Raw genomic sequence first — 23,837 nt, 5'->3', positions numbered from 1 at the left:
TCACGGCGACCTCTCCTATACACACTGAGCTTACATTTTAATTTGTTTTTGAGCGGTACTAGTGGTCGGTCAGTTGCCCATCGGCAGTATTTATAGAAAATTGGTGACTACAGAATCGGAGTGTAAACTCTGTTTTAGTTATAGTCAAAACGGTTTAATTTGGAGTTATAAAACTAGGTTTCAAAGTTCTGTACTGGTACGTACCTCCGTTTGCCTGATCACCGCCATCTGAAATAAACGTACTATAATTTTAGCACGACTACAGATTAGTCTCTTCCAGTCGTAAAATCTGATATTGGAAACTATTCGAATCGCTATGAAAGTTTCTACAAATTGTAGCGACGACTGCGCTGTTTCTTACTCTAATAATACTGTCAAAGTTAAAAAGATAAATGCCGTTCCTATCGTTATCAGTTTTATACTGCTAACGTTATTTCAATTTTCAAGCGGCCCCTGTGAAGATGACATCTTCACTTTAAGCTAAGTCCACTTAGGACTAAATTAGCGTCTGCAAATGAATAGAATATACGCGAAAATCTTTTTTTTTTTGTAGCTAAAATGTTCATTGAAAGATTACGAATTGAATAATGACAAATGATATACTACAGAAATGAACTAAAATGCGTAAATGACCACTAAGTTATCGATACTCCTCATTCCAACCCTCACAAAATAAACATACAAAAACAACAAGAGGGCCATAATGACCGTATAACGCTCACCTGAGTTATATGAGCTACATGTTTCAAAAGTCATACTGGTGCTAAAATATTAAGAAAGTAGGCCAGTAGATCACATTTCTTTCACTGATAGTCAGTTTTAAAATCGGTGTGCAAAACTGTATGTGTCATCCAAATTTCAAGGCTGTATCTTTAAAAACAAGAAAGAAGGTCAGTATGTTAAGGTAACAGTAAAGTGATCCCTAATTTATCGGGGTCATCGGGTAATTATAATTAAACAGTCTAGGAAATATGATCAGATAATTTTGAAGTACATTGTTGTATGTTTTCCTATTTAACTCACATAAAAACTAAGTGACCGCGGGGCGGTAAATGGACCCTGTGTCATGATATGAAGACCACTAGACAATGCCACAATGTAAAATATCTAAGCTGTGTGCCTCTCGGTTTCAGAGAAGAAAAAATGTTGTTTAAAGTTTCCTATAGAACTCTGTGTAAATTCAAGGGACCATGGGCGGGACCAGTATTGACCCTGGGATCGTACTTTGAACAACCTTAGTAAAGGTCCACTAGACCGTTCCACATATCAAATATCTAAGCCCCAAGTCTTCAGGTTTCATAGAAGAAGATTTTTCATGTTTTTAACTAAATAGAATGGCTTAAGCAATTTTGATAGAAAGTCATCTGCAAAACACTTTACACACGCGGCGGGACCACTTATCATGAATGCTTTTCAATCGCTATTTTGCATTGCACAAGACAAAAATCCTTATCGTCGGAAATTGAACTATATAACGTCCTTAGAAACATTCAAAAACATACTTTAGACCATTACGGCGCGGTGCAAGTTTGACATAGGTATCGCATAATTTAGTAAAGGGTGACCTTGATCTTCATCCCACAAGATATGCCAACCTTGAATTATTTATAGTCTATATAGGCCAAATTTCATTTTATTTTCACAGAACAATCCAAAATAACTTTAAACTTTTTTTATATTTTTAGTAATGGTGGCGCCATTTTTTTTATCTCATGGTCATGTTTTTTTCTTACATTTTTTTTTTCAAAATATAAGGCAAATGAACTTGGCTTGATAATAATGTTCAAATCGAATTCTGTGCGAAATAGTTTGTTTCTGTTGCGTAAGAAGCGCTATATTTTCAAAATGGGGAGAAATATATTAATCTTAGCCCAAATATTGAGTTTACATTACAGTTTGGATTTAAGTGATAGTATTGGTCGGTAGATAAGTTGCTGTTTTGACAATTCTAGCAACATTGTTTAAGATGGAGTTAGTTTTGGCATTTTCGTTATTTATTTTTATGGAATATTGGTGACTACAGAAGTTTGCGGAGCGTAAACTCTATTTCTTCTTTTAAAGTCAAACGGTCTAATTTGGAGTTAAAAACCTGGGATTCAAAGTTTTGTACTGATAGTTACCTCCGTTTGCCTGGTCACCACCACCTGAAATAAACATACTGTTACTTTAAATATGACTACAGTAAAAAAGTTATCCAACATCTGATTTTAATTTTGTCAGCACTGAAATTTAGCCTCTTCCAGTCGTGAAATTTTATACTGAAAGCTCATTTGCTAATTCTCGAATCGCTATAAAAAGTTCCTACAAATGATAGCGTCAGTTGTGCTTTTTCTTACTCTAATAGTACTGCCAAAGCTAAAAAATATGCACCATCCGTATCGTTAGTAGTTTTATACTGCTACCGTTATTTCCCTCTCTATTTTAATTTTCAAGCGGCCCCTGTGAAAATGACATCTTCACTTTAAGCTAGGTCCACAAAGGATTAAATTAGCATCTGTGAATGAATAGAATCCACGCTATAATTTTTCTTTTGCTCAAATTTTTATTGAAAGATTATGGAAGGTTTAATTACACCGAATGATATAGTACAAAAAGCTGAAATGCGTAAATGATTAGTGAGTTATCGATATTGCACACACCCCAAACCCCACAAAAATGAAAAAAAAATCCAGTTTTTACATTTCATAACATTGAAATAATAAAAAAGAGCAAATTCGCAAATTAAAGTTCGCAAGACACGAACGTGTTTTAGCTAGTAAATATGCACATGTAGAACAGAACATTTGCTTCGCTACTATAATTACAAAATACTTACTGACATCAGCATAAAACCTAGGATTGTTTTGTGTTGTATATGTTGTTCCATATGGACTTCCACTAACAGAAACATAGCACTCAAATGCTAGGTTGGTATCCCTATTTGCATCAGCGACTGTAGTGTTGTATGTAACTGTTGCTATTCGGGTATAACCACACTGATCGTCACTTATTGCAGTGCCCTCATTAAATGATCCTGCTGGTGGCTGATACCCTATAAAGTGATCTGTTTGTCCCATTTCAGAAGTCTTTCGCCATCTGATTGTAGTTGCTGGTAAACTTCCAATAGTAGCGGTGCAAGAAAGTTCCAGTACATCACCAACATCAAATGCTGCTTGATTTGAAGATGACAATCCCTGTACTATAACACCATTTCTCCTCCCTTCTAACAGACTTATTTGAGGGTACACTAAAATGATTAAGTATTTAGAGTTGATCAAAGATGGCAAGCAGTTCAGTATCATAGTAAATAAAATAAATAAAGAGGTATTTAGGACGCGAAACAAGATCATGGTAACCTTGGCCTTTAATAATAGGCTCTCCAGGCTATTTGGCAGGATGTATGACTGAAACAATATTGTTCCAGAATTCCTAGACAGGCACTGTAACGTTTGGCCCAAAAGTTGTGAAAACATTCATTAGCTAAGTCACTGAAATAACCAAGTACATATTATATTGCAAAGGTGTGATAATAGATCATTCGAAACAAAACTAAAATAAACCCAAGCTGTTCGTAAAACATGAATTTCACCCTTGATGGTATGTCCAACTTTAAGTCCTGAGATCACTTGCCCATTGACCTACTGACCTAAAAACAATAATGGCCATTTACTGACCTAAGGCAATCATCATTTGAAGATTCCGGACTGTAGACCAAAGTGCTCTTTAATTACTGAGTGGAAAAGTTTTCAGTATCAATGTCAATGTGACCTTGACTTTGATTTCCTAATCCCCAATACAATGGATCATCTACTGATAAGTGGCAATCATCCTATGAAGTCTGGCGACTTTAGGCCAAAGCATTCTTTAGTAATCAATGGAAAACTGGCTTTCATCACAATGTCACCGTGAACTTGACATTTGACCCACTAACCCATACAACAATAGGGGTCTTCTATTGGCCACAATTAGTTATCTAATGAAGTTCGATGACTATATGTCAGTTATTGATCGGAAACTGATTTTCTGATTTAGGTCACTGTGATTTTGACCTTTGAGAAACCAACCTCAAACCAGTTTAGTGGTAATATTTTCAACAAAATCATTCAATGGGGTCTGCATAATTTTGGTAAAATGATTGCCAGATACACAATTGTGTTGAATTGTATTTACATCAGACCAGTGGTTTCGGAAGTTTGCAAAGTTTCCTCTATCTATGATTAAATAAAAAGTCATTTTCATTCATGGCGTGACCATTTACTGCAGAGGATTACCAAATGAACTACTGTAAGGAACTAGAGATTGATTTTGAAACAAGAACTCGAAACCCAACATCCCCCGCCCAGGGACATTTTTTACAGAAAATTGTGAGCGAATACAACATCTTCTTTGGAGTAAGATGTGAAACATAAAAATATTCCATCAATCATAATCATATATTATGGTATGAAATTTGAAACTGTTTGGGAATTGATGCGTAATTGGAGAATACTTTCAAATATTCGTGGCCCCAAGTCGCTCAACTGAAACTGACTATCTAACCTAGAGTAAATGTATGACTCTATCAATCATGAATAGTAACACTTTTGTTTACAATAAAATCATAAAACAGGTCTAGTATCCCCATTTGGACAACTACGAGAGATCCTTACTAGGATGCTACAGCCTAGTAAAGATATTTCTACTTTTATCTAAAGTATCCTCTTAATGGGAAAAAGTGCCACCATTTAAGGAAATCTAACCGATGCTACAGACCAAGATCAAGTACTTCATAAGTTGTTTAAAACTATTTCTATTTTTAGTTCTAACGGCTCAAAATGGGGCTACATGCCCAATTTGAAAAAAAAAAATATGAGAGGAGACTCTACAATAATGCTACAGATCGTTTAAGTTTCGTGAGGATCAACTTTGTGTTAAAATAAGCAGAAGCTGTTAAAATGTTTCCGTAGTTTTGGCTGTAAAAGGTGTCAAAAGCCCTCCTTTGAAAAAAGTCTGAGGGAGTCCTTACAATGATGCAATAAACTAAGTTTGATGAAGATTCATCAAGTGGTTCATGAGAAGAAGTCGTTTGAATGTGTTTCCTATCTTAAGCCCTAGTGATCCCTAAAAGAGACCAAGCGCCCCCATTTTAACAAACTGAAAGAGCAATGCACCCTATTTGAAAAATATTGAGAGATGTACTTATAATGATGCTACAGACCAATTTGATGAATATCCATCAATCGGTTCATGACACGGTGCTGTTTTAATAATGTTTTTTAATTATTGTTTTTAGCTCCAGTGGTCCCTAAGAGGGGCCTTGAATCCCCATTTAAACAAACTTGGGAGAGGACATCACAGTGATGCTTCAGCTCAAGTTTAAGGAAGATCAATCAAACGGTTTAGCAGGGCTTAAGTAATGTTTAGATTTTAGTTACTTCTACCTCAGCAAAAATAACTGCGAAATGGAGAAATTTTAGGAAGAAGTTTAGCTTCCATGTCGAACCATGATTGTCATAAAAGGGAACTTGATATAATCGTAACTGTCTATCTATGTTTGAGTGTGTTTACCTTTCATCTAGTAATTAACAAAATGACACATTAATTGAAAATGTGATGAAATCGTAATTCAAGGAATATTTTAAAGTTTCTCACAATTACTGCCCCAATTTAAACTGTTATTACGAATACAATGTAAAAGAAAAAAAAAACATTCAAAATCCTACAACTGGCAAAGGACAAGAAAAGAAAGGAAGCTTCCAGTGCTAATTGCACTAAACGTTAATCACGGAAACGCATAAAGACGTTTGACAGTCGTTTGGATTGACTCTAGCGCTGATACGTGCCGTTAATAAGAATAAACGTGTCAAAAGAAAAGCATGGCCAACTACACAGTCACCTGATGCATGCGTCAAAAGATGCCTGAATTTCAGTAAAATTATTTCCGTCATCGAATGTGTCAGTAACCTGTTTTTAAAGTCTACTATGTTAATGTCTTATAAAGCATTTCGAAATACGAATACAATTATGTAGATTTCATGAAACTATACCAGTTATGTTACCAAACGAGTTTAGTAAATATAAATCCCTACTGCCTTGCCAGCAATTTATTTACAAAATTCGCATGTAATTTAACCAAAAATAATTTAACATCCAGTATCAAAGACATAATGGAGTCAATACTGACTGACTTCGGTCGCCTCTGAAATGATGGAGTCTTCGACTCGCTTTCACACTTCTAGTGAAAATATCGCACGATCCCGTTGTTGGCGGAGCTTTAATTATGCCAACAGCATGTATTTAGGTAATCTGATAATCGTTAAAAACGCGGTGACTTGGATTTCGCTAATGTTAGAATTGAATGAAGTCAGGAGCTCCAGAGAGACTCAAATCGCCCTTTGTTAGAGCCCCTCGTTCATGACAATAAATCTTTTAAGATTTTTCTTTCTTAGCTTAAGCGAACCCTGAAAAGGACCAAACGCCTTTTGAGAAAAATCTTGAAAAAGGATCTTGCCAAAATGCTTCTGACCAATTTTGGTGTAATTCTGACCTGTACTTTCAGAGAAGAAGGTATTTATGTAAATTATGGACGACGTGCGATGGACACCATACCATCTACCTATACTTAGAGCTTAGCAAATGAAACGCAGGACTATGGGAAATAACATTTCTTTGGAACTAATGAAACTTGTTTTAAACAACACACCTGTGAAAATCAATAATTACTTATAAACTTTGATAATGTGGCAGTTGACCTCAATATAACTGACACTGTTTATTTTTCATTACAGGTAAATCGAATTTTTGCTTAACAGTGGTTCTATAATGGATTATCTTTGAACACCCCTGGACTAATTGGACTCAACTGTCACATTATCAAAGCTTATTAGTACCAGTGTTGGTCAATCCATAGAGCTTTACTGCTTATCAACCTAATATATTGCAAAAAAGTATTGTTATATTTACCTAAATAAACAAAAAAACGTTCTAACTTAAGCCTGGGTTTTTATTCTGGAAATCTACAATAGTTAACACAATTTGTAATATCTGCCACTACCAATCATTTTACTTTAAACATAATTTTATTGTTAAATTGGTGGGAAAGTTGATTAGAATCCCAAGTATTGTCTTTAATCGTATAGAAGGGTAATTTCACGTAACAGACTGTCCGCTTAGTTCAATAGGGGGAACATAGTCAAAAGAAATTTCGTACTCCACCTCTGATTCATCCAGAGAAGTTGTCAGTTACTTGCGGAGAACAGGTAAGTACTGGTGCAGAATCTAGGAACACTGGTTAGGTTTACTACTCGCTGATACATAACTGAAACCACGTCGAAAAAATGGTGTTTAAACAAAAACAATAAACAAAAACTATCATTAATGACAAAACGTACCAAAACATGTTTATTGTAATCTACCTGCCTCCCAGCCAAGGTCAGTTTGCAATAAAAATGTAATAATCTGACTTCAATTGAAGGATACCCTAGAATATTCAACAAGAATACGTTCTCTTCGCTCTTAATAACTTAGTTTTCTGTTCTGTTCCATATGCTAATCAGTTTGAAAGACAGGCAGTATTGATGTAATTGATTGACTTTAATAAAAGCAAAGATATCCTAGCACCTTCAGTCACATATGTCTTGCTTCTCGTGCAGTAATTATGTTGACCGTTAAAACTATACACATATGTATTTAAAATGGCATGAAAATTGTTTTTACTTTGTTGCCTAACCGTTTGCACAGAAATAATCTAAGTAAATGGATAATTCGAACCAGGGTTTCTGTGAGAAATGAAACTGAGCAAAAAGATTGTTGAATCTGAATAGATCTACTGCCAGCGGTGTTTTATTCTCTGGGTGTCATGGACTCGTAGACATATGATATCCTGCGTCCGTCCATCCGTCCGTCCTTCGCAATAACTTTCTTTTCAGCTCATTTTACAATTCTCATTTAATTCAAATAAAACTTAAGAGACTTTTTAAATAACGTATATTCCTGTTTCGGCTTTGTATGTACATGTATGTTATTCTTTAAAATTATTGCTACCGGTATTCAAAATATATTGTCTTCAGTGTTTTGATAAAACTCCTCGACTCGAAATTGATAGAAATACGTTTGCATTTACGCTGAAAGGGTCTAATAAAGCATAAAGGTGACCGGTGCAAAAGAATTTGGATAATTTACATTTGCCGAAAGAACACCCGTGCTAATGAAATAAACGTGCCTTTAAAATACGCTGTTATCAACAATATTATGAACGGACATATCAGACTGTGTGTGCAACTAGATTTTTTTAACATTTACACTGTATAAACAGCTATCTATATTACAACTAGTATTCTTTCCTCCAAATATTTGTCACGTTTTATGATACACCGTGATCTAGGAGATTTATTTTCAATACAGGCGTTTCCTCACACTTCATTACCTTAATTGTGTATAAATGTACGGGAATAAATTTATCATATCGTCCTTTAAAGTCTTAATAAGTCATACGCATGAATTTTTACCCTTGTTTTATAGATTTTTTTAAGCGGACTGCATGATTCCAGTTTGTTTTCAGTTGCTATACTCCCGTGACCTGCGCTCCGATGTACTTGGCACGGTAAAATGCGCCACGAGGTATCCTTTTACGGACTGACACCATGAGTAATCAAAAGATATATAATCCGCTGAGAAAAGGAACAAGGGGTCTACATGATGCCTACGTGTAGCGATTGTGATTTACTTCATCTTCATAGCCTCCAAAGATTTTAATTCTCATTGCTGTATGTTTCGAAGGAAGTAGGTGATATCTTTCACTTTAGTGCTTACTTCTACATAGTCGTAAGAGAAGGATACACTTACCATAGGCTGAAAAGGTACCATTATTTTCCACTGAAACTACACTACCAGCATTTCTTTTATATGACATTTCACACATGTAAGCCCTTGCATCGTTGCACACCAACTTACTTATATTCATGCTCACTGTCAGGTATGTGTTGGGTGTATTCCCATCATAACTGCCTCCAGCAACAAAATCTTTGTTGTTATTAATTGCTTGGCTTAATGTAGGAGTTTCAGACGTTGCATCTCCTTTCTCCATTTGCACTACTGATTCGAAAATACCTGATCCTTGCGTAGTTTCTCGTCGTATCTGAATAATGTAAATGGTGTTAACATCGGTTTCAGTGACATCACATCTCACTGTTAACGTTCCGGTACTTCCAACAACAACCTTATCCCTTGAAATAGTGAAATCTATCCCCGTAACTGAAAATTAACAAAATAATGGTATTAAAGTCTGCCTGTTGGATGTATTTAAATTACTGTAACTGACAATATGATAAAAAATTAATGATAAATTGTATCAATATCATTTTCTGTGACATCACATCTCAATGTTAACGTTCCGGTACTTCCAACAACAACCTTATCCCTTGAAATAGTGAAATCTATCCCCGTAACTGAAAATTAACAAAATAATGGTATTAAAGTCTGCCTGTTGGGTGTATTTAAATTACTGTAACTGACAATATGATAAAAATATTAATGATAAATTGTAACAAATATTACCTTTATATTGTTCACACTACACAATCACAATGACTATATTCCAATTATTTCAATGATGTTTTAAATGTTAAGAACGTGGGTAGCTACATGATGTCCCGTTATCTCAATATCACTTTGATTTTTATCAAACACATCCCTGAAGCCAGCAAGATTCAAATAAACAGCCGAATATAGCACAGACTCATTTGATGTTTCATATCAAACATTACTTATCGGCACTCAGACATTATTCCAGTATATGTATTCTTAAAAAAAGTATAAGGTACCAATTATTGCACTTGTGGACAAAAGTTTTCAAGAGGTAATTTTATGTAAAAACACAACTGTGGCGTCCCTTATCTGATCTTGGATACAATTTTCAGGAACTCTTTGTGTAAATATCTTACCTCTCAGTCATGTAATTTTATCACATATGTAAAACTCTAGAAAGGAGTCACTAGTCAATACCTCATATAAAATGTCTTACTGCTGAGCCTAGAAGTTTTGGAGGAGACGATTTTTTTTGTCCATGTGTAATGTTTTATGTATAACAATGACCCTGTTGGCGCCCTAAATTAGGGGTCACTAGTCTGTGATTCTTATAAATATATTAACATAATATAAAATATATTATTTCTTACATGTGTGGAGGAGATTGTTTAAAGTTTTCCTTATATCATGCTATGTAAAAACGCTAATTCCTGAAGGACTCCAATTTCAATTCCAGCGTCCCATTTAAAAAAAGATACTTGAACGAGGTCCATGAAAGAATGCTGCAGACAACGTTTGGTGATTGGTCACGATCCATCAAGTGGTTCATGAGAATAATAGAGGTCAAGGGATATATGTTGAACTTTATTTTAGAGCACAAAGCTAGCATTCCTTGTATGCTAGGGTCAGTCAACTTAAAATTTGACATTTTGTTTCAAAAATGTAGGTAGCAGAAAAAAGAAAAAAAATAGTCATCTCTAATTTAGACAGTTTTATTTGAATATTACCATGGTATAATCAGATAAAGCCAAAGTAGAGCTACATGTGTGTTTTTATGATTGCATTTCAGTTCAGTTTATTGGTCTTGAGTTGAGAGTACATTGCAAAGATGTACATGTAAATGAGTTATAATTTGTTTCTTTAATGTCTCATGCACTGATTGTCTATGCATTTTAAAAATTCTGACATTAATATAGACATATTTGCTGGCAGATTAATTGAAAGACGAAACATTTGATCTCTTAATCGTAACAAGCTTCAACAATTGTTGGTTAGCAATAACCTTAAATATGCTAATATGCAATGTGCTTCCGAACCAGGCACACATTTCAAGATAGTGTTCATATATCACATAATTATTTTACAAAGAATTCTGTAAATTGCAAGTACTAACATGACATTTCTAGCATGATAACAAATTTTAAATCAAAGCTTTATTATCTTATAATTTAAATAACACAATTGAACGTTTAAGGCTCATGCATACACATTTCGAAATATTCTTTCATGTGTAACAGAGCGGGACTGTGAAACAGTTATTCAGTCTTGTTCTGTTCAATACGTAAATATATATATTGGCGAGTGTTCAGCTGAAAAATCATAGTTGACGAGCTGACAGACCTGTAAGTCGAATATGACTGGGTATGATTACAAACATATCCCGTATTGTACTGATTTATGTTAAATAACTTTTTATGCTTAAAAGAAAAGAAAACAAGAACTTCATCTAAAAGGAAAAACAAATCCGATCTCAAACAGAATGTGTCAGGGTAGTAAAAAGGAGGACTAAAACAGATATCGAGAAACAAAAGAAAAAGTAAAAATAATTGTTTTTGTACTTCTGTTGTGGTTTTATACATTTTAGAAAATGGTTTAAGACATCTTCCACATCAAATCAGCTTTGTTATGGACTGATTAACAGCCGCATCTCAGACGTTAATAAAGTGAATAAAGGAACAAGGAATTAATAATAGGCACACTTTTATTATGTTATACATGAACTTCTGTTATTTATGTCGATAGCTAATGTTATCTATTTATGTACTACCGACGTTCATGGACTTTAAACAAAAATTCTGTATCTGTATGTATCAGATTATATTTGAAAAATTCGAACGGTTTTAAAGGCAGACAAGTGAAATATTTCCTTTGATTGTTGCTATCCCTTGGAAAAATTATTACGTAACAGCTAAAATATTTTAGAGTTGTACCTAAACATGAGCTTAGTTGCTCCGAGTCGGAAAACAAATAGCGACGATAAATACCACACAAAAAAACACGCCCATGCATGTACACATTACAGATGATTTATAATGTCGTTCAAGCTATGTATCAAGAACAAGGATGTAGAATATGTACCTTGTACTGCAGAAAGTATGGCACCCAGGCCAAAATACTTAATAAATCCTGTCATGCTCTGTTGCTTCCTGATTCGCACATTTGAAAACAAATATGACAGTCCACTGATTAAACAACCTACCTATGTTGGTTACGATAAACCTATAGCATTTTTGTTCCGGGTTCAGCTTATTGTTTTCCCTTTTAACGAGGAAGTACTTGTTTCATAAATTAAATCAAGATTGTAAACCTTACAAGATTTCTGCTTCACTTCTGTTTCATGAGGGGAAATTGTTGGCTACTTATGGAGGTTTGTCGGATTAAATTATCGCCTTGTATAACTGCAAAATAGTAGTTATGTTATAATATGACATTAAATGCATGTATGTAGTACTAATAGAACAGGGGGTGATATAACGATGCTGGTGTCTTTGTTGTTGTAGACCCTACGTACGCAAACAGATAGTCTGACTGGATTTCATGAATGTTGGACAAAGAGGCGTGGAACTCACGGCGTGAAAGGAAAAAACAATGTGGCATTTTAGATTAACATTTGGCATAATGTAATCTTGAACTATAACGCCATACAAAACTAAGATTAAGGAGGTAAATAACGTCCTTGTTAAAATTAACAAAATTTTATGAAAAATACTTAGAATACATGTCAGGATTTGATAAATATTTTATTTGTGTTTTTGTAAAAGTTACAATTTCAGTTTTTAAATCATCGCGGTTAAACTAAAAAAGCGGTACAAAGTAAGAATAATAAGTGTTTATAAAACGCACTTAGCAATCGAGCTAAAACACATTAGTCCAAAATCAAACAAATTAGTATAAACTAAAGAAATAACACGTAAATTACCAAAGACGTAAATACCTTCTTCTAATAATGGCATACATGTATATATATATCACCTTTTTTATCATCTTTATTATTTAAAGCAATGTACACTTAAAACAGAATGGCTCGGATAATTCACACCTTCAAGCATTTCTGTTGTTTTTTTTTTTTTTTTTTGTCATTTGTACCATTAAACAATTTTATATGAAAGGAACTCATGAAATAAAGTCGGAAGATGTGTCTTTTATCACAGGTTGGTTATTTGCATTGCACGATTACAAAACGCGCAGATTGGTTATTTGCGCGAAACATTTGCACAGCTGTTTCTCAAACGGTATTTATCACAGGCACGGGTCCAGTGTATATTTTTTGTTTAATATAATTTTTTTCACACAAATATACTTTATATATGTTAGTCAAAAGAAAAAAAAATCGATGACAAAAAATCCGGTCATAGTATCATTTACATTGAAAAGGTGAACTATGCGAGCGTAACGCTATGGGAAGCTACTCGGCAAACTTGTGGAACATTTCAAAATCGGAGTTTATACAATTGCAGCCACTACCTGCATGATCGCACCTTTGAAACATTTAAAGCCTTCCATAAATGCTAAACTGACCCCATAAACTGCTTTGAAAAACACAGTAGAAGTCTCTACGAGCGAAATATTTCAGTTATCCCCGGTGATTTCATTCCGGATAGCGGACGTGTTCCTGGTTTTTATCACTTCGTTTGGCAGCTGAAATCGCCGGGGATATTTGAAATATTTCGCCCCTAGAGACTTGTTCTGTGTATTTCAAAGCAATTTATGGGGTCAGTTTAGTATTTATGGATAGCTTAAAATGTGTCGAAGGTGCAATCATGCAGGTAGCGACTGCAAGTGTATAAACTCCGATTTTGAAATGTTCCACAAGTTTGCCGAGTAGCTTCCCATAGCGTTACGCTCGCATAGTTCACCTTTTCAATGTATATGACACTATTACCGGATTTTTTGCCATCGACTTTTTTTTTCATTTGACTAACATATATAAAGTATATTTGTTTGAAAAAAAATTATATTAAACAAAAAATGTACACTGGACCCGTGCCTGTGGTATTTATTGCAACAAATGGAATAATAAAATGGATACGCTTATATTTAAAACAACATTGGTAAGCCATCAATATGTGCTTTAGAAATTGCATTCACATGTTTTAGAGTTAGAGTTTACAGATCAAAACTATTACTTTCTGGCGCGGTCATCAAACTGAAAAGGAAAAGAATTTTCTATATGATGTCCGACAAATATTGCTTTATTTTCTGCTCTTTGATTCTTTCCCCTATCTTGCGAAAGGTATTTTTCTCATTTGTGTTTATAAAGTTGGTGCCATTATTATGTGCCAGGCCATTAAAAATGAAATTTGAAATTTTGCAGATCGAAAGGAAAATATTGTCATTTACGACGTACATTTTACTTTCAAAAAGCCATTACAAATAAAACTACTCAAACATTTTTTAAGGGGTCGTACAATTATCTTTTGTCACAAACCGTTTGAAATTAATTTGTATATAAAAACGTTCAGACACAAATAAGCACCTTTTACGTCAAAAATCCACAGGTTCCCATTTATTCATTTAACGATTTTTGTTTCCGTATACAGAATCCAAGCTTTATATTTTACGCTATCCGGATAAATGACTATACGTCATTACATCTGGTTTTCTCAAACGTACGTGTCGAGCTACCTTAAAGTCTCAAGGCCACATAACAAGTCTTAGAGATCTTTACCAGAAAAAAAGTTACAACTTGAATTATACAGTTGAACTGGTCTAGAAATTTTATCCAGGGAGTACTTCACTAATATCCGTCATTAAGATATATTCATGATCATATTTATGCACAGTATATACATAAAGCACGTTTACAGATAGTCTGCCTATATATCCGTAAAAGAGGCCTAAAAATTGCCTTTGATGGCATTTTTTGTTAATGCTCGACAGTCATGTCCATTTATAACTTAATAAAAATGGAAACGCTTCAAGGAGTCTGTCGCCTTCTAAGGGTCGTAGTAAGGTCACAGAAGAAGGTCAAAGATCAATAAGTGCATTTTTGTTTTAAACGTAAGATTTTCGCCATTTTTGCTTCCTTTTAATATAAACTTGTGACTTTTTGGTGATAATTATGAATTTGAGAAGTAAAATAAATTACGTTGTGTAGATTTATTAAATTTGTGACTGGCAAAATTAAAAAAAAAAAAAAAGACTAAAGTCATTTCTATAGAATGAGCTAAACTTTTCTACGCTCTGATATTTTGTTCATTTACGAAAGCTATCTTTCTATAAACTTCCGTTTTCAGGCTAACAATTAAAAAAAAAAGATTGGTTTGTTGTTTGTATGAACAGTACAGGGTGAAAATAAATCTATGGCGCGTATTTTATAAACAAAGCGCTGAAAGCACAAAAAGGTTGAAATCTTTCGATATGCTGTTAACAGATTATAATCTGAAGAAAACATGTTGTTTTGGAAAGAAGTGTGTATGTAGCTTTCACCTTCACAGGAGCTGGTATTAAAGGCATGAAGGTAGTTATTCGCCGGATATGCCATCGTGGTCTACTCGAATGTAGTCCATATTAATATATAGTGCAATTTTCCCGACTAGTTAAGACTATTTTCATGTCAAATATCAGCTTTATTGATGCTTGATTGTAAAGAAGAATGTCTGCTGATGTTTTAGGCTACGTTATATGATTAAAAAAAAATAGTCGAAGCTGTATGGTAAAATGAAAGTAAAAGTATGTATTTCCTGATGTCTACCTACACAAAATTAGCGTTTCCATCACGTCTATCAGTCACGTGACCATAGCTTCACTCCCATAAGTAATCATGTGTATCACCTCAGATCTTTTTCTACACAACGAGCTAGGTTTAACATGTAATAAAGTAGTAAAATATATCCTTGATATCGATCTAGAATTCATGAGAAAAATAGAGGGTAAGTCAAGGTCTGTACACCCTCAACAATAAGAACAATGGAGGGTAGGTCAACGGACGGACTCCCTTAGATATGAGTTAAGGTATAGGTCCATGTTTCGGAGAAAAAGTTCGAACGTCATCAAATCGAAAGAAAACATTGTTTTACATGAAAATTTAACAGCATATAAACATGTATATTATTCTACAAAACCATTGTCAATTTACTAAAATTAAATAACATAGATATTTTCAATAATTTCCTCTAATCATAAAATTTCGTGATGAAATATATTCTGTTTTTTTAATTATATTCTAATGACAGAGCCCATTTTATTGTCATAACTTTTAACTAGTTTTTGCACAAAATTGATTAAAGTGCATATTGATTATATTTGCCTTATATTTGCCTTATATCCATATATCAAGTTTCCTGAAAACATGGGCAAATTTAAAAGACATGCAGTTAAATGCACATGCCTTCACTATAAACAGCACACTATCATTTAGTATCTGTTATTTATTAACTCCTGCATCAAGAAAAGTCTGGCCTTAGCTTATCGGCACTGTTACATGTGATTTATTGCTTTTTATTGAATGCATGCTGGCAAACTGGCCATCACCTCAATTACCATGCAATTTGAGCCACCTAGGGTGCAAGTAGTTTCTACTTTCTCTCTCCGGGTCTGTTCTAGTAACTGTTTATGTGTACAATGATTTTGTAGTTACTGTTGAATAAACATGGTTTGGAAAACATCGTCTGCTACTGATTAAAGTTTAGCAGTATATCACAAAACAACAGATATTTTAGTATATGAACAGCATCTCGATACACAACTAATCTGTCCAGTACCTTTCTTACTGTTCTGTCTCACCGAGTCGGATACATTCTAAAAAAGCTAAAGCTGGTAAGAGCTAAATGAACCATTTTCAGACTGGACCAGATGTTTATTATGCATGTCGATGTGCCATCTACAGGTCTTTAATAAAATTCCATTTTGTTCTGTTCTATTATTATTCAAAGATTTGGACCACCGATGTTCAATGATATATACATAAGAAAGTTAAAGAAAAATTGCAATTTCAAATGTGTTGCCATGTCTTCTATCAGAGAGTATCCGAACGTTCTGACAAGCGTGCATATTTTGTATATATTATGTGATTGCTTTTAAAGTGTAAAATGTTAATCACCTGTGAAGTAGGATCAATTGCTTTACTCTTCCTGTTTTATTTAATTTTTTTAAACATGGTGAAAATTTGGTATACTCTATCGTGGCCTTTTCGAAAAATGAAATGAACAAAATCAATGTGAACGTAATTTTAAGATGTATATAATTCATTACATTAATTTTGTTGTTGTTGTTTCATTCATTTTTATTTGTTTACATGTAAACTGCACTGTGTACCCATAGCTAGTTCCATCCATTGCTAATCAATCGTAAGCCCAGCAAAGAGTTATTTTGTTTTTAGCTCACTTGTCACCAGTGCAATCATTTTTTATTAAACATGCACACAGCTTCATTGCCAGGTTTGATCAAATGTAAAAGATAAAGCTATACAATGTATTTCAATTTCTTCAATACTTCTGTTTGCACTCTATGTCCTGACAACACGTGTTCTTCACAGTCTAACAGAAACAGACAAATTTTGTAACACTTTATGTAAGTTTGGAAAGAAAGTCAAAATATTCCAATATGTGAAAGTTTAAAGGAACAGGATTTCCTTGAACTGACATTGAAAAAAACTAGGTTATGTTTTCTAATGTGTACAATACTTATCAATTAAAAAAGTCAGGAATGTTTTTTGTAACAAATATGCACCATCGTCATAAGTTAACACAAAAACACCAGTAAAAATATTCTTATAGATCTACCTTTTTCCATTCCAACTATTGCTAATATTCAGTAACTGTTTTCTTAAAAACATACAGTCATGATATATGATGCTATTATTATTCATATTGTTTGTTATGTTTGTTGATCAAAATAACATTGTCTGTTTCAATTTTAAGTTATTTAATATACACCTGTATTTCAGACTATCAATATCATAATATAAGAAATACATTAAACACTATGAAAACCGTGATTCGTCGTATCAATGAACCTACCGAACTGGCGTATACAGTTAGGTTCGAGTAAATTAGGATACGAAACGCCCTTGGAAAAAGAACAAGATTTCTGGTGGTTCTGCCTTCGAATATCACCATCAGAAACCATTTGCACCCTCAGATAGATGAAATACATTAAACTGGTAACATAAATGTACATCTGCAGGGATAATTACCAAGAAAATGAGACCAAAATATAACGGGCACCTGCGGCAAGTTATCATCGCGGAATGGCTGATTACCTCCCATAGCAAAAATTAGTCGGTCTGAAAAATGATGAAATACGTATATGTACGCGCAATTATAACAATATTTAGCGCACTCTTTACGTTAAACGATAATTTTCCTGCAGATAAATACCATTTGATCAGCGTAAATGGCGTTTTTTGATATAAAACTCTGGGAATGAATTTTTTTTCGGTCCTTTTTCAAGGATTTCCCGAACATTATATGTTAAACACGTTATATACATAATTTTCTGATCTTTAGACTAAAGAATCGGGCACATGTTCAGTTGGGGAAATGCTGTACTTTTCCAGAATAAGCGCGTTTCTATTGGCCCTATAGTGAGGTCGGATTTCTGGAAAAAGTAAAAAATATCTCCCCTGATTTGCGGTGGCGTGGTGGTTGCTATTGAAATGACTGCATGCCCGCAAGATTCTGATGTCATAACTTTTGACAACATCTCTATGGGTTCAAACCTTCCCTAGATGACACGTATATTCAGGATGCTCTCTCCAATTCACAGTGCATATCCATATCGACAAACTCTTTGCGAAATCTGCTATATCGGCGGTTTCTTTGCGTCGACACCGGCTATTTTTTGCTATAAACTGTGCCCAGGTTGGTATGGGAGGCGAAGAATCGAGCTGCCATCCATGATCATAGGTATGCTGCTCAAAAATAACTAGAGCACGGAACATTAGACTGTCTTTTCTATGTTTTATAGTGTTTACTTTTTAATTATCAGCGATTTTGCTCGCAACTCGATGAAATTTGTTGATGGTGTACTGACATGGAACACTAGCCCGACTTTTTCCACAGTCTTTAACCAGTTTTTGCTTTGATATCATACATATTAAGGGCACTATTTGTATTCATTTATCAATATTCTTCCAAATAATAAAGATAAATATGCCGAAATGTAAATGGAATTTTTCAAAACCTCTTACTTCGGTTTTGTCGTGGCACCGGCGGTCTCTCTGCATACCAGTTGTTGTTTTTTTGTTGTTGTTTTTTTATGCACAGACAGGCTCTCTGCATTACGCACAGCGAGGCTCTATGCTAATGACTATCTGGAAACATTATAGCTTAATTAATTTGGTGTGTCCATCGTGTGTATATCTAACATTTTATAACTGCCAACCTGTTTATAGCAAAGAATCGCCGGTGCCGACGCAAGAAACCGCCGATAAAGCATATTTCGCAGAGTCCGCCGATATGGATATGCACCGTGCAATTGTGTATTAAATTTTAGTAACTATTTGAAATTCAGTTCATTTTTATGCAACTTGTGTAGACAAGACATTTTGATTAACGATTTACAGCTGATTTCGCGACATCAAAATATATAATTTTACATAATATACAATCACGGATAAGGACGGTCCGACTAATTACATAAATATGCCTTTAAGCTTTAAAATGTTCTTAATAGTTGGTGTAAAACAGAAGTAATCTCTTCATAGTTGATTTTACGAATTCAAACTATGAGAGAGAAAATCTACTGCCGATTATTAGATTAGATAATATGATGATTATAAAAGATCAAACTGTCAAATTAATTTCCCCTAACCAAATAAGTCATAAATTCAAACTGACGAATAAGTAATTAATTTTTTTCCTGCCTATTCTATTTCAAGTAAAACACTGTTTCTTATTATTTTTTTTTTTTATTATTATTATTTTTTATATAGTATTAATTTTTATAAATAACATATCTCTTGAAAATATTTTCTTTGACATGTGGAAAGTATTTCATTTCAGCACTGTATTTTCTGAAATAATATTTTAGAAATAACACCTGCACGGAAAAGATATTTTAACAGATCGGAATCGGGATCTATAGGATCTTGCCGCATATTTATAGATTCGCTAGTCTGTTTCACTGCTCTGTCTTATCGAATACAGAGTTAATATGTAGTATCTAACGCGTGGAAGAGTCCATAGATTCGCCTACTGATAAATGGTAGTGATCGCCGCAAACTGATAAAGTTTCTCCATAATACACATCCACAACGGTGTCGAGGCACGGCGATGAAAAAATCAATAATCTATCTGCTTATCAGTGGCGTTGCAATTCCTTAGTAGTTGCTATTTTCGCGCATAATCAAGAACACATTTTTTTTTTGAGCGTATTAAAACTAGTTATTGGATTTCAGAATAGATCACATGATCAAAACAAGTGTCGGTTTCAGAATCGATCACTTGATCAAATCAAGCGTCTTATTATTCTTACGCTTAAGTAGAACTATTATAATTTATATTTATAATGCAGTTCAGTTTTCTTCAGACACTGTTGTAAATATAAAATGTGTAGATCTATTTAATCATATCTTGATCAAAAATATAATTGCAAAATGCAATATTAAAGTTATGTTTGGTAAATACTTTGGAACTTGTTTTCTGTGTGTTGTCAGGTTGGTCATAAGCTCGACAAGAAAATCGAAAGACGGTTTGTTAAATCTGGGGGCATTGCCCCCAAAAATGAATAAACCCAATAATAGTCCCACTTCACAAGCTATAGACATCTTAGTCTGACATATTCATTGGGTAGTATTTGTTTATGGCCATCAAGTGGTTCTTATGGGGGGTTCGAGAGTTTGCGTAGGTTGTAAGACAAAATTAAAAACAAGAGGAAGAAACGCTGCTTTTCATGGAATTACACGCCACAACACGTGTATCGTTGAAGGTTCCATGTGCACCGCCGTTTGAAAACATCTGCGGATGTCTCTAAATAGCTTTTTATACTTTTAGCATGTGTAAATGTTGAGTTCTGCTCAACCCGGGGCTAGAGTGCGTGGACGGTAGCATGCATTTCCACTACCGTCCATGAACGGGCTTAATCAAACCGAGCCTGCAAAATTTTCGTTTTTGTCGTATTATCACAGCAGGGTTGTTTGTGCTGTGTGGCGGCCGTAAAAAGTCTCCCCGTACATTCAATCAGGGCTGTTATATTGCGGTCTTCTCAGATCGTTCAGCACGACTTTTATGTCGTGTTATTGGTACTGTTTAGTTTCTCAGCATGACCATTTAGGCCAGGGGGGTGGTTCCAATACTCCCGCTTTCATAGCCTTGGGTATTGTATAATCACCCCTTGGATATGGTGCCTGCTTTTTAATTTTGTCTTTTGACAGTTCCTGTGATATGCAGGCTCCATAACCTCAGATCCCCTTTCAAAATTCCAGTTTGTTTAGTTCTTCCCATTGTTTTCTCGTTTGGGGCAAACCCATTACTTTATCTGGGGAACAAACGCCGCTTTTCATGGAATTACACGCCACAACACGTGTATCATTGAAGGTTCCATGTGCACCGCCGTTTGAAAACATCTGCGGATGTCTCTAAATTGCTTTTTGTACTTTTAGCATGTGCAAATGTTGAGTTCTGTTCAACCCGGGGCTAGAGGGCGTGGACGGTAGCATGCATTTCCACTACCGTCCATGAACAGGCTCAATCAAACCGAGCCTGCAACATTTTCGTTTTTGTCGTGTTGAGCGACCTGTGAAGTTTCCACATTTTTTATTTTGTACTGGTACAGAATCCAGGAACACTGGTTAGGTTAACTGCCCGCCGTTACATATTAACTGAAATACTGTTGAAAAACGGCGTTAAACCCAAAACAAACAAACAAACATACATACAATGGATAAAAGGTAGATAAAGTGTAGGGATGTTAGGGAAAGTGAAAAAAGTATGAATATTCAGCAGGGAAAGACACTCTGCAAAAATGCAGTCTCCCTACACCATAAATCACAGAAGCGCAAACACGCACGTATACACGGACACACAAAGTGAGCAAACAAACAGACAAGCAGTCAAAAACAACACATTTGGGCATCGCCCATGGACGGCCGCTGGCCAAAAATGTGGTGGGCACCTAATCTCACTAATAGTAAAGCGTTGGGGGTGGGTGGGGTGGGGGGGGGGGGCGGGTTAGAAGAAGGAAAGAAATACCAACAACAAACAAGACAATATACGTAACAGGAAATACGAAAAGGGAAAAAGCAAGTCGAAAATAGGGGCGGTCAGTAACATATATAAAGGAAACGGGATATAAACGCGTTAAGAGCATGCCTGACATAACTCTTACCTTATCTTCAACAAGTTAGACAAGGCTGTGTTAATAAAATAACTCTCCCGCTTAGAAAGGCTCTAAAACTAGTGACAAAATATCATCTTAAATAAAGTAAAACATTTAAATAGTGTCAGTCTAAATCAAAAACCTAACTTTTAAGGATACGACTAAACAAGCTACTACCTCCGTTCGTTTTAGCATCATAGAGTCTTACACTTTATTAGCACTTAGAGACTGAATGGAATTTAACTTGTTCAATAACAGGTGTTTTTATGCTTTGTTTCCTAAAACTAGCCGACTTAATTGTTGAAATTAATACTTTTAAATTATTGTTGTACAGTACAGTGTTTCTAACTATCTGACTGTAAAGGCAATTGACCACCGGTTGCCACGGAAATTAAGTAGTTATTACCTGACACGTTAGATATCACACAATTAGGTAGCTTTAGTGTGCATAATTCTTCTAAATAAGCGAAATTAAAAGCCAATGGGGAAAAACCTGTATTAAATGTCAAACAAGAACTTCAGTTGAACCACATCCCGTATCAGTAGCATGAAGATGAAAATCCAAAACCAAATAATGGGGTAGAAATAATAGTAAAGTGGCGATATACCGTAACAGAAACACAAACTATTAAAGCGAAAATAAATAGAGCAAAATAGGTAAGCCTCGGAAATGTTAATATCTCCCATTCTGTTTTATAGAAAAAATGAGGAGCTAAATATCAACTGGATGAAGTAATTAAGTTGAATTGTTAATCAAGTCATAATCTATCTAGTCCGATACATTGTTATTTGTCTGGTCCTTTGGGATCATGTAGTACATTCATTTTCACTTTTATAGCATTCCGCTCAAGCCGGTTTAAGGGGGCGTGAGAGGTGGTGCACATTTCATTACCTCTCATGAACAGACTCAATCAAAGCGAGTCTGCTATTATGTTGCCTGTTGGCGTTCTATTCTTCCAAAGAATCTTTACACAAATTTATAATGCCCTTGGACACCGCCTTGCAACGGTTATTGAAGATACTGGGTTAAATGAATTATAACCACTAATAGAAAAACCTGATAAAAGGAATGTGTGTCAATCAAAAATATTGAAGAATAGTTCCAGCGGGAAACATTACAAACCCGCGGACGGTACAGAAAATTACGGCCAAAATCTCAACCCTTACTAAGAGAAGATGGACTTAAAGGCAGAAGAACTCTCTGAATATTAAAATCAATAACCGGTCAATGCATAACCTACAAACGCTCACTGATTCCTAGGAATCAGTAAATATATAACAAGACAGAAACATAGTCAAGGGTAACCTTTTACATGTACCATACGACACTAAATGTCCGCTGTTATGAAAAAGTTCTACTTTCTACTCTTGTTGCCCTTAAAATCAGTCAAGCGGTATCATAAAAATAAATTTGAAAGAGGAATTTTAAAGGATGCTACAGACCAAAATTTGGTGATGGTCCATCGGGCAGTTCATGTGAAAAATTCGTTTAAACGGTTTATCATTTTCAGTTTCGGCGGCCCCTAAAATCAGTCAAGCGGAACCATTTGAACAAATCTGACAGATCTTACAACGACGATATACACTAAGTCTGACGTTGAAAGATGAAAAACTGAAGCCAGATCACGGAAGACAGACACAGCCCCATCACAACAGCTCAAACTCAACCTTTTGTTCAGGTGAGCTAAAACAAAACATACCCTGGAAATAATTTGATTGATTTATATTTCATTGAATCTATGATATTTTATCTTTGCATATTGGTACATATTTACTGTATTTTAGATAGTGGTTATATTTCCTAAATCATAGGC

At 34.7% G+C, this 23,837-nt stretch overlaps 2 protein-coding genes across 6 annotated transcripts in view; both read right to left on the bottom strand.

The window, feature by feature from the left end:
- The window catches only part of LOC123561328 (heterogeneous nuclear ribonucleoprotein A2 homolog 1-like), a 192,476-nt gene that overhangs the window by 48,204 nt on the left and 120,435 nt on the right, over nt 1–23,837 (bottom strand). The window lies entirely within an intron of this gene.
- Nucleotides 1–23,837, bottom strand: part of LOC123545187 (uncharacterized) — an 88,620-nt gene that overhangs the window by 17,385 nt on the left and 47,398 nt on the right. For 3 of the 5 annotated variants that reach the window (XR_008372847.1, XM_053553312.1, XM_053553311.1), the window contains exons 2-5: nt 8,803–9,210; nt 2,816–3,226; nt 2,121–2,144; nt 205–228 (exon numbers count right to left, since the gene is read on the bottom strand). Coding sequence is in view for 4 of the 5 variants with exons in the window: in XM_053553312.1 (XP_053409287.1) it covers nt 205–228; nt 2,121–2,144; nt 2,816–3,226; nt 8,803–9,210 (867 nt within the window). In the remaining variant the exon portion in view is untranslated. Of the gene's footprint in view, nt 1–204; nt 229–2,120; nt 2,145–2,815; nt 3,227–8,802; nt 9,211–11,841; nt 11,919–23,837 lie in introns of those variants that run through there. The other 2 variants (XM_045331525.2, XM_053553313.1) reach the window with 2 other exon arrangements.

Source organism: Mercenaria mercenaria, chromosome 10 (assembly GCF_021730395.1).
Source record: "Mercenaria mercenaria strain notata chromosome 10, MADL_Memer_1, whole genome shotgun sequence".
NCBI lineage: Eukaryota > Metazoa > Mollusca > Bivalvia > Venerida > Veneridae > Mercenaria > Mercenaria mercenaria.
This window is presented reverse-complemented; position numbering and strand designations above follow the sequence as displayed.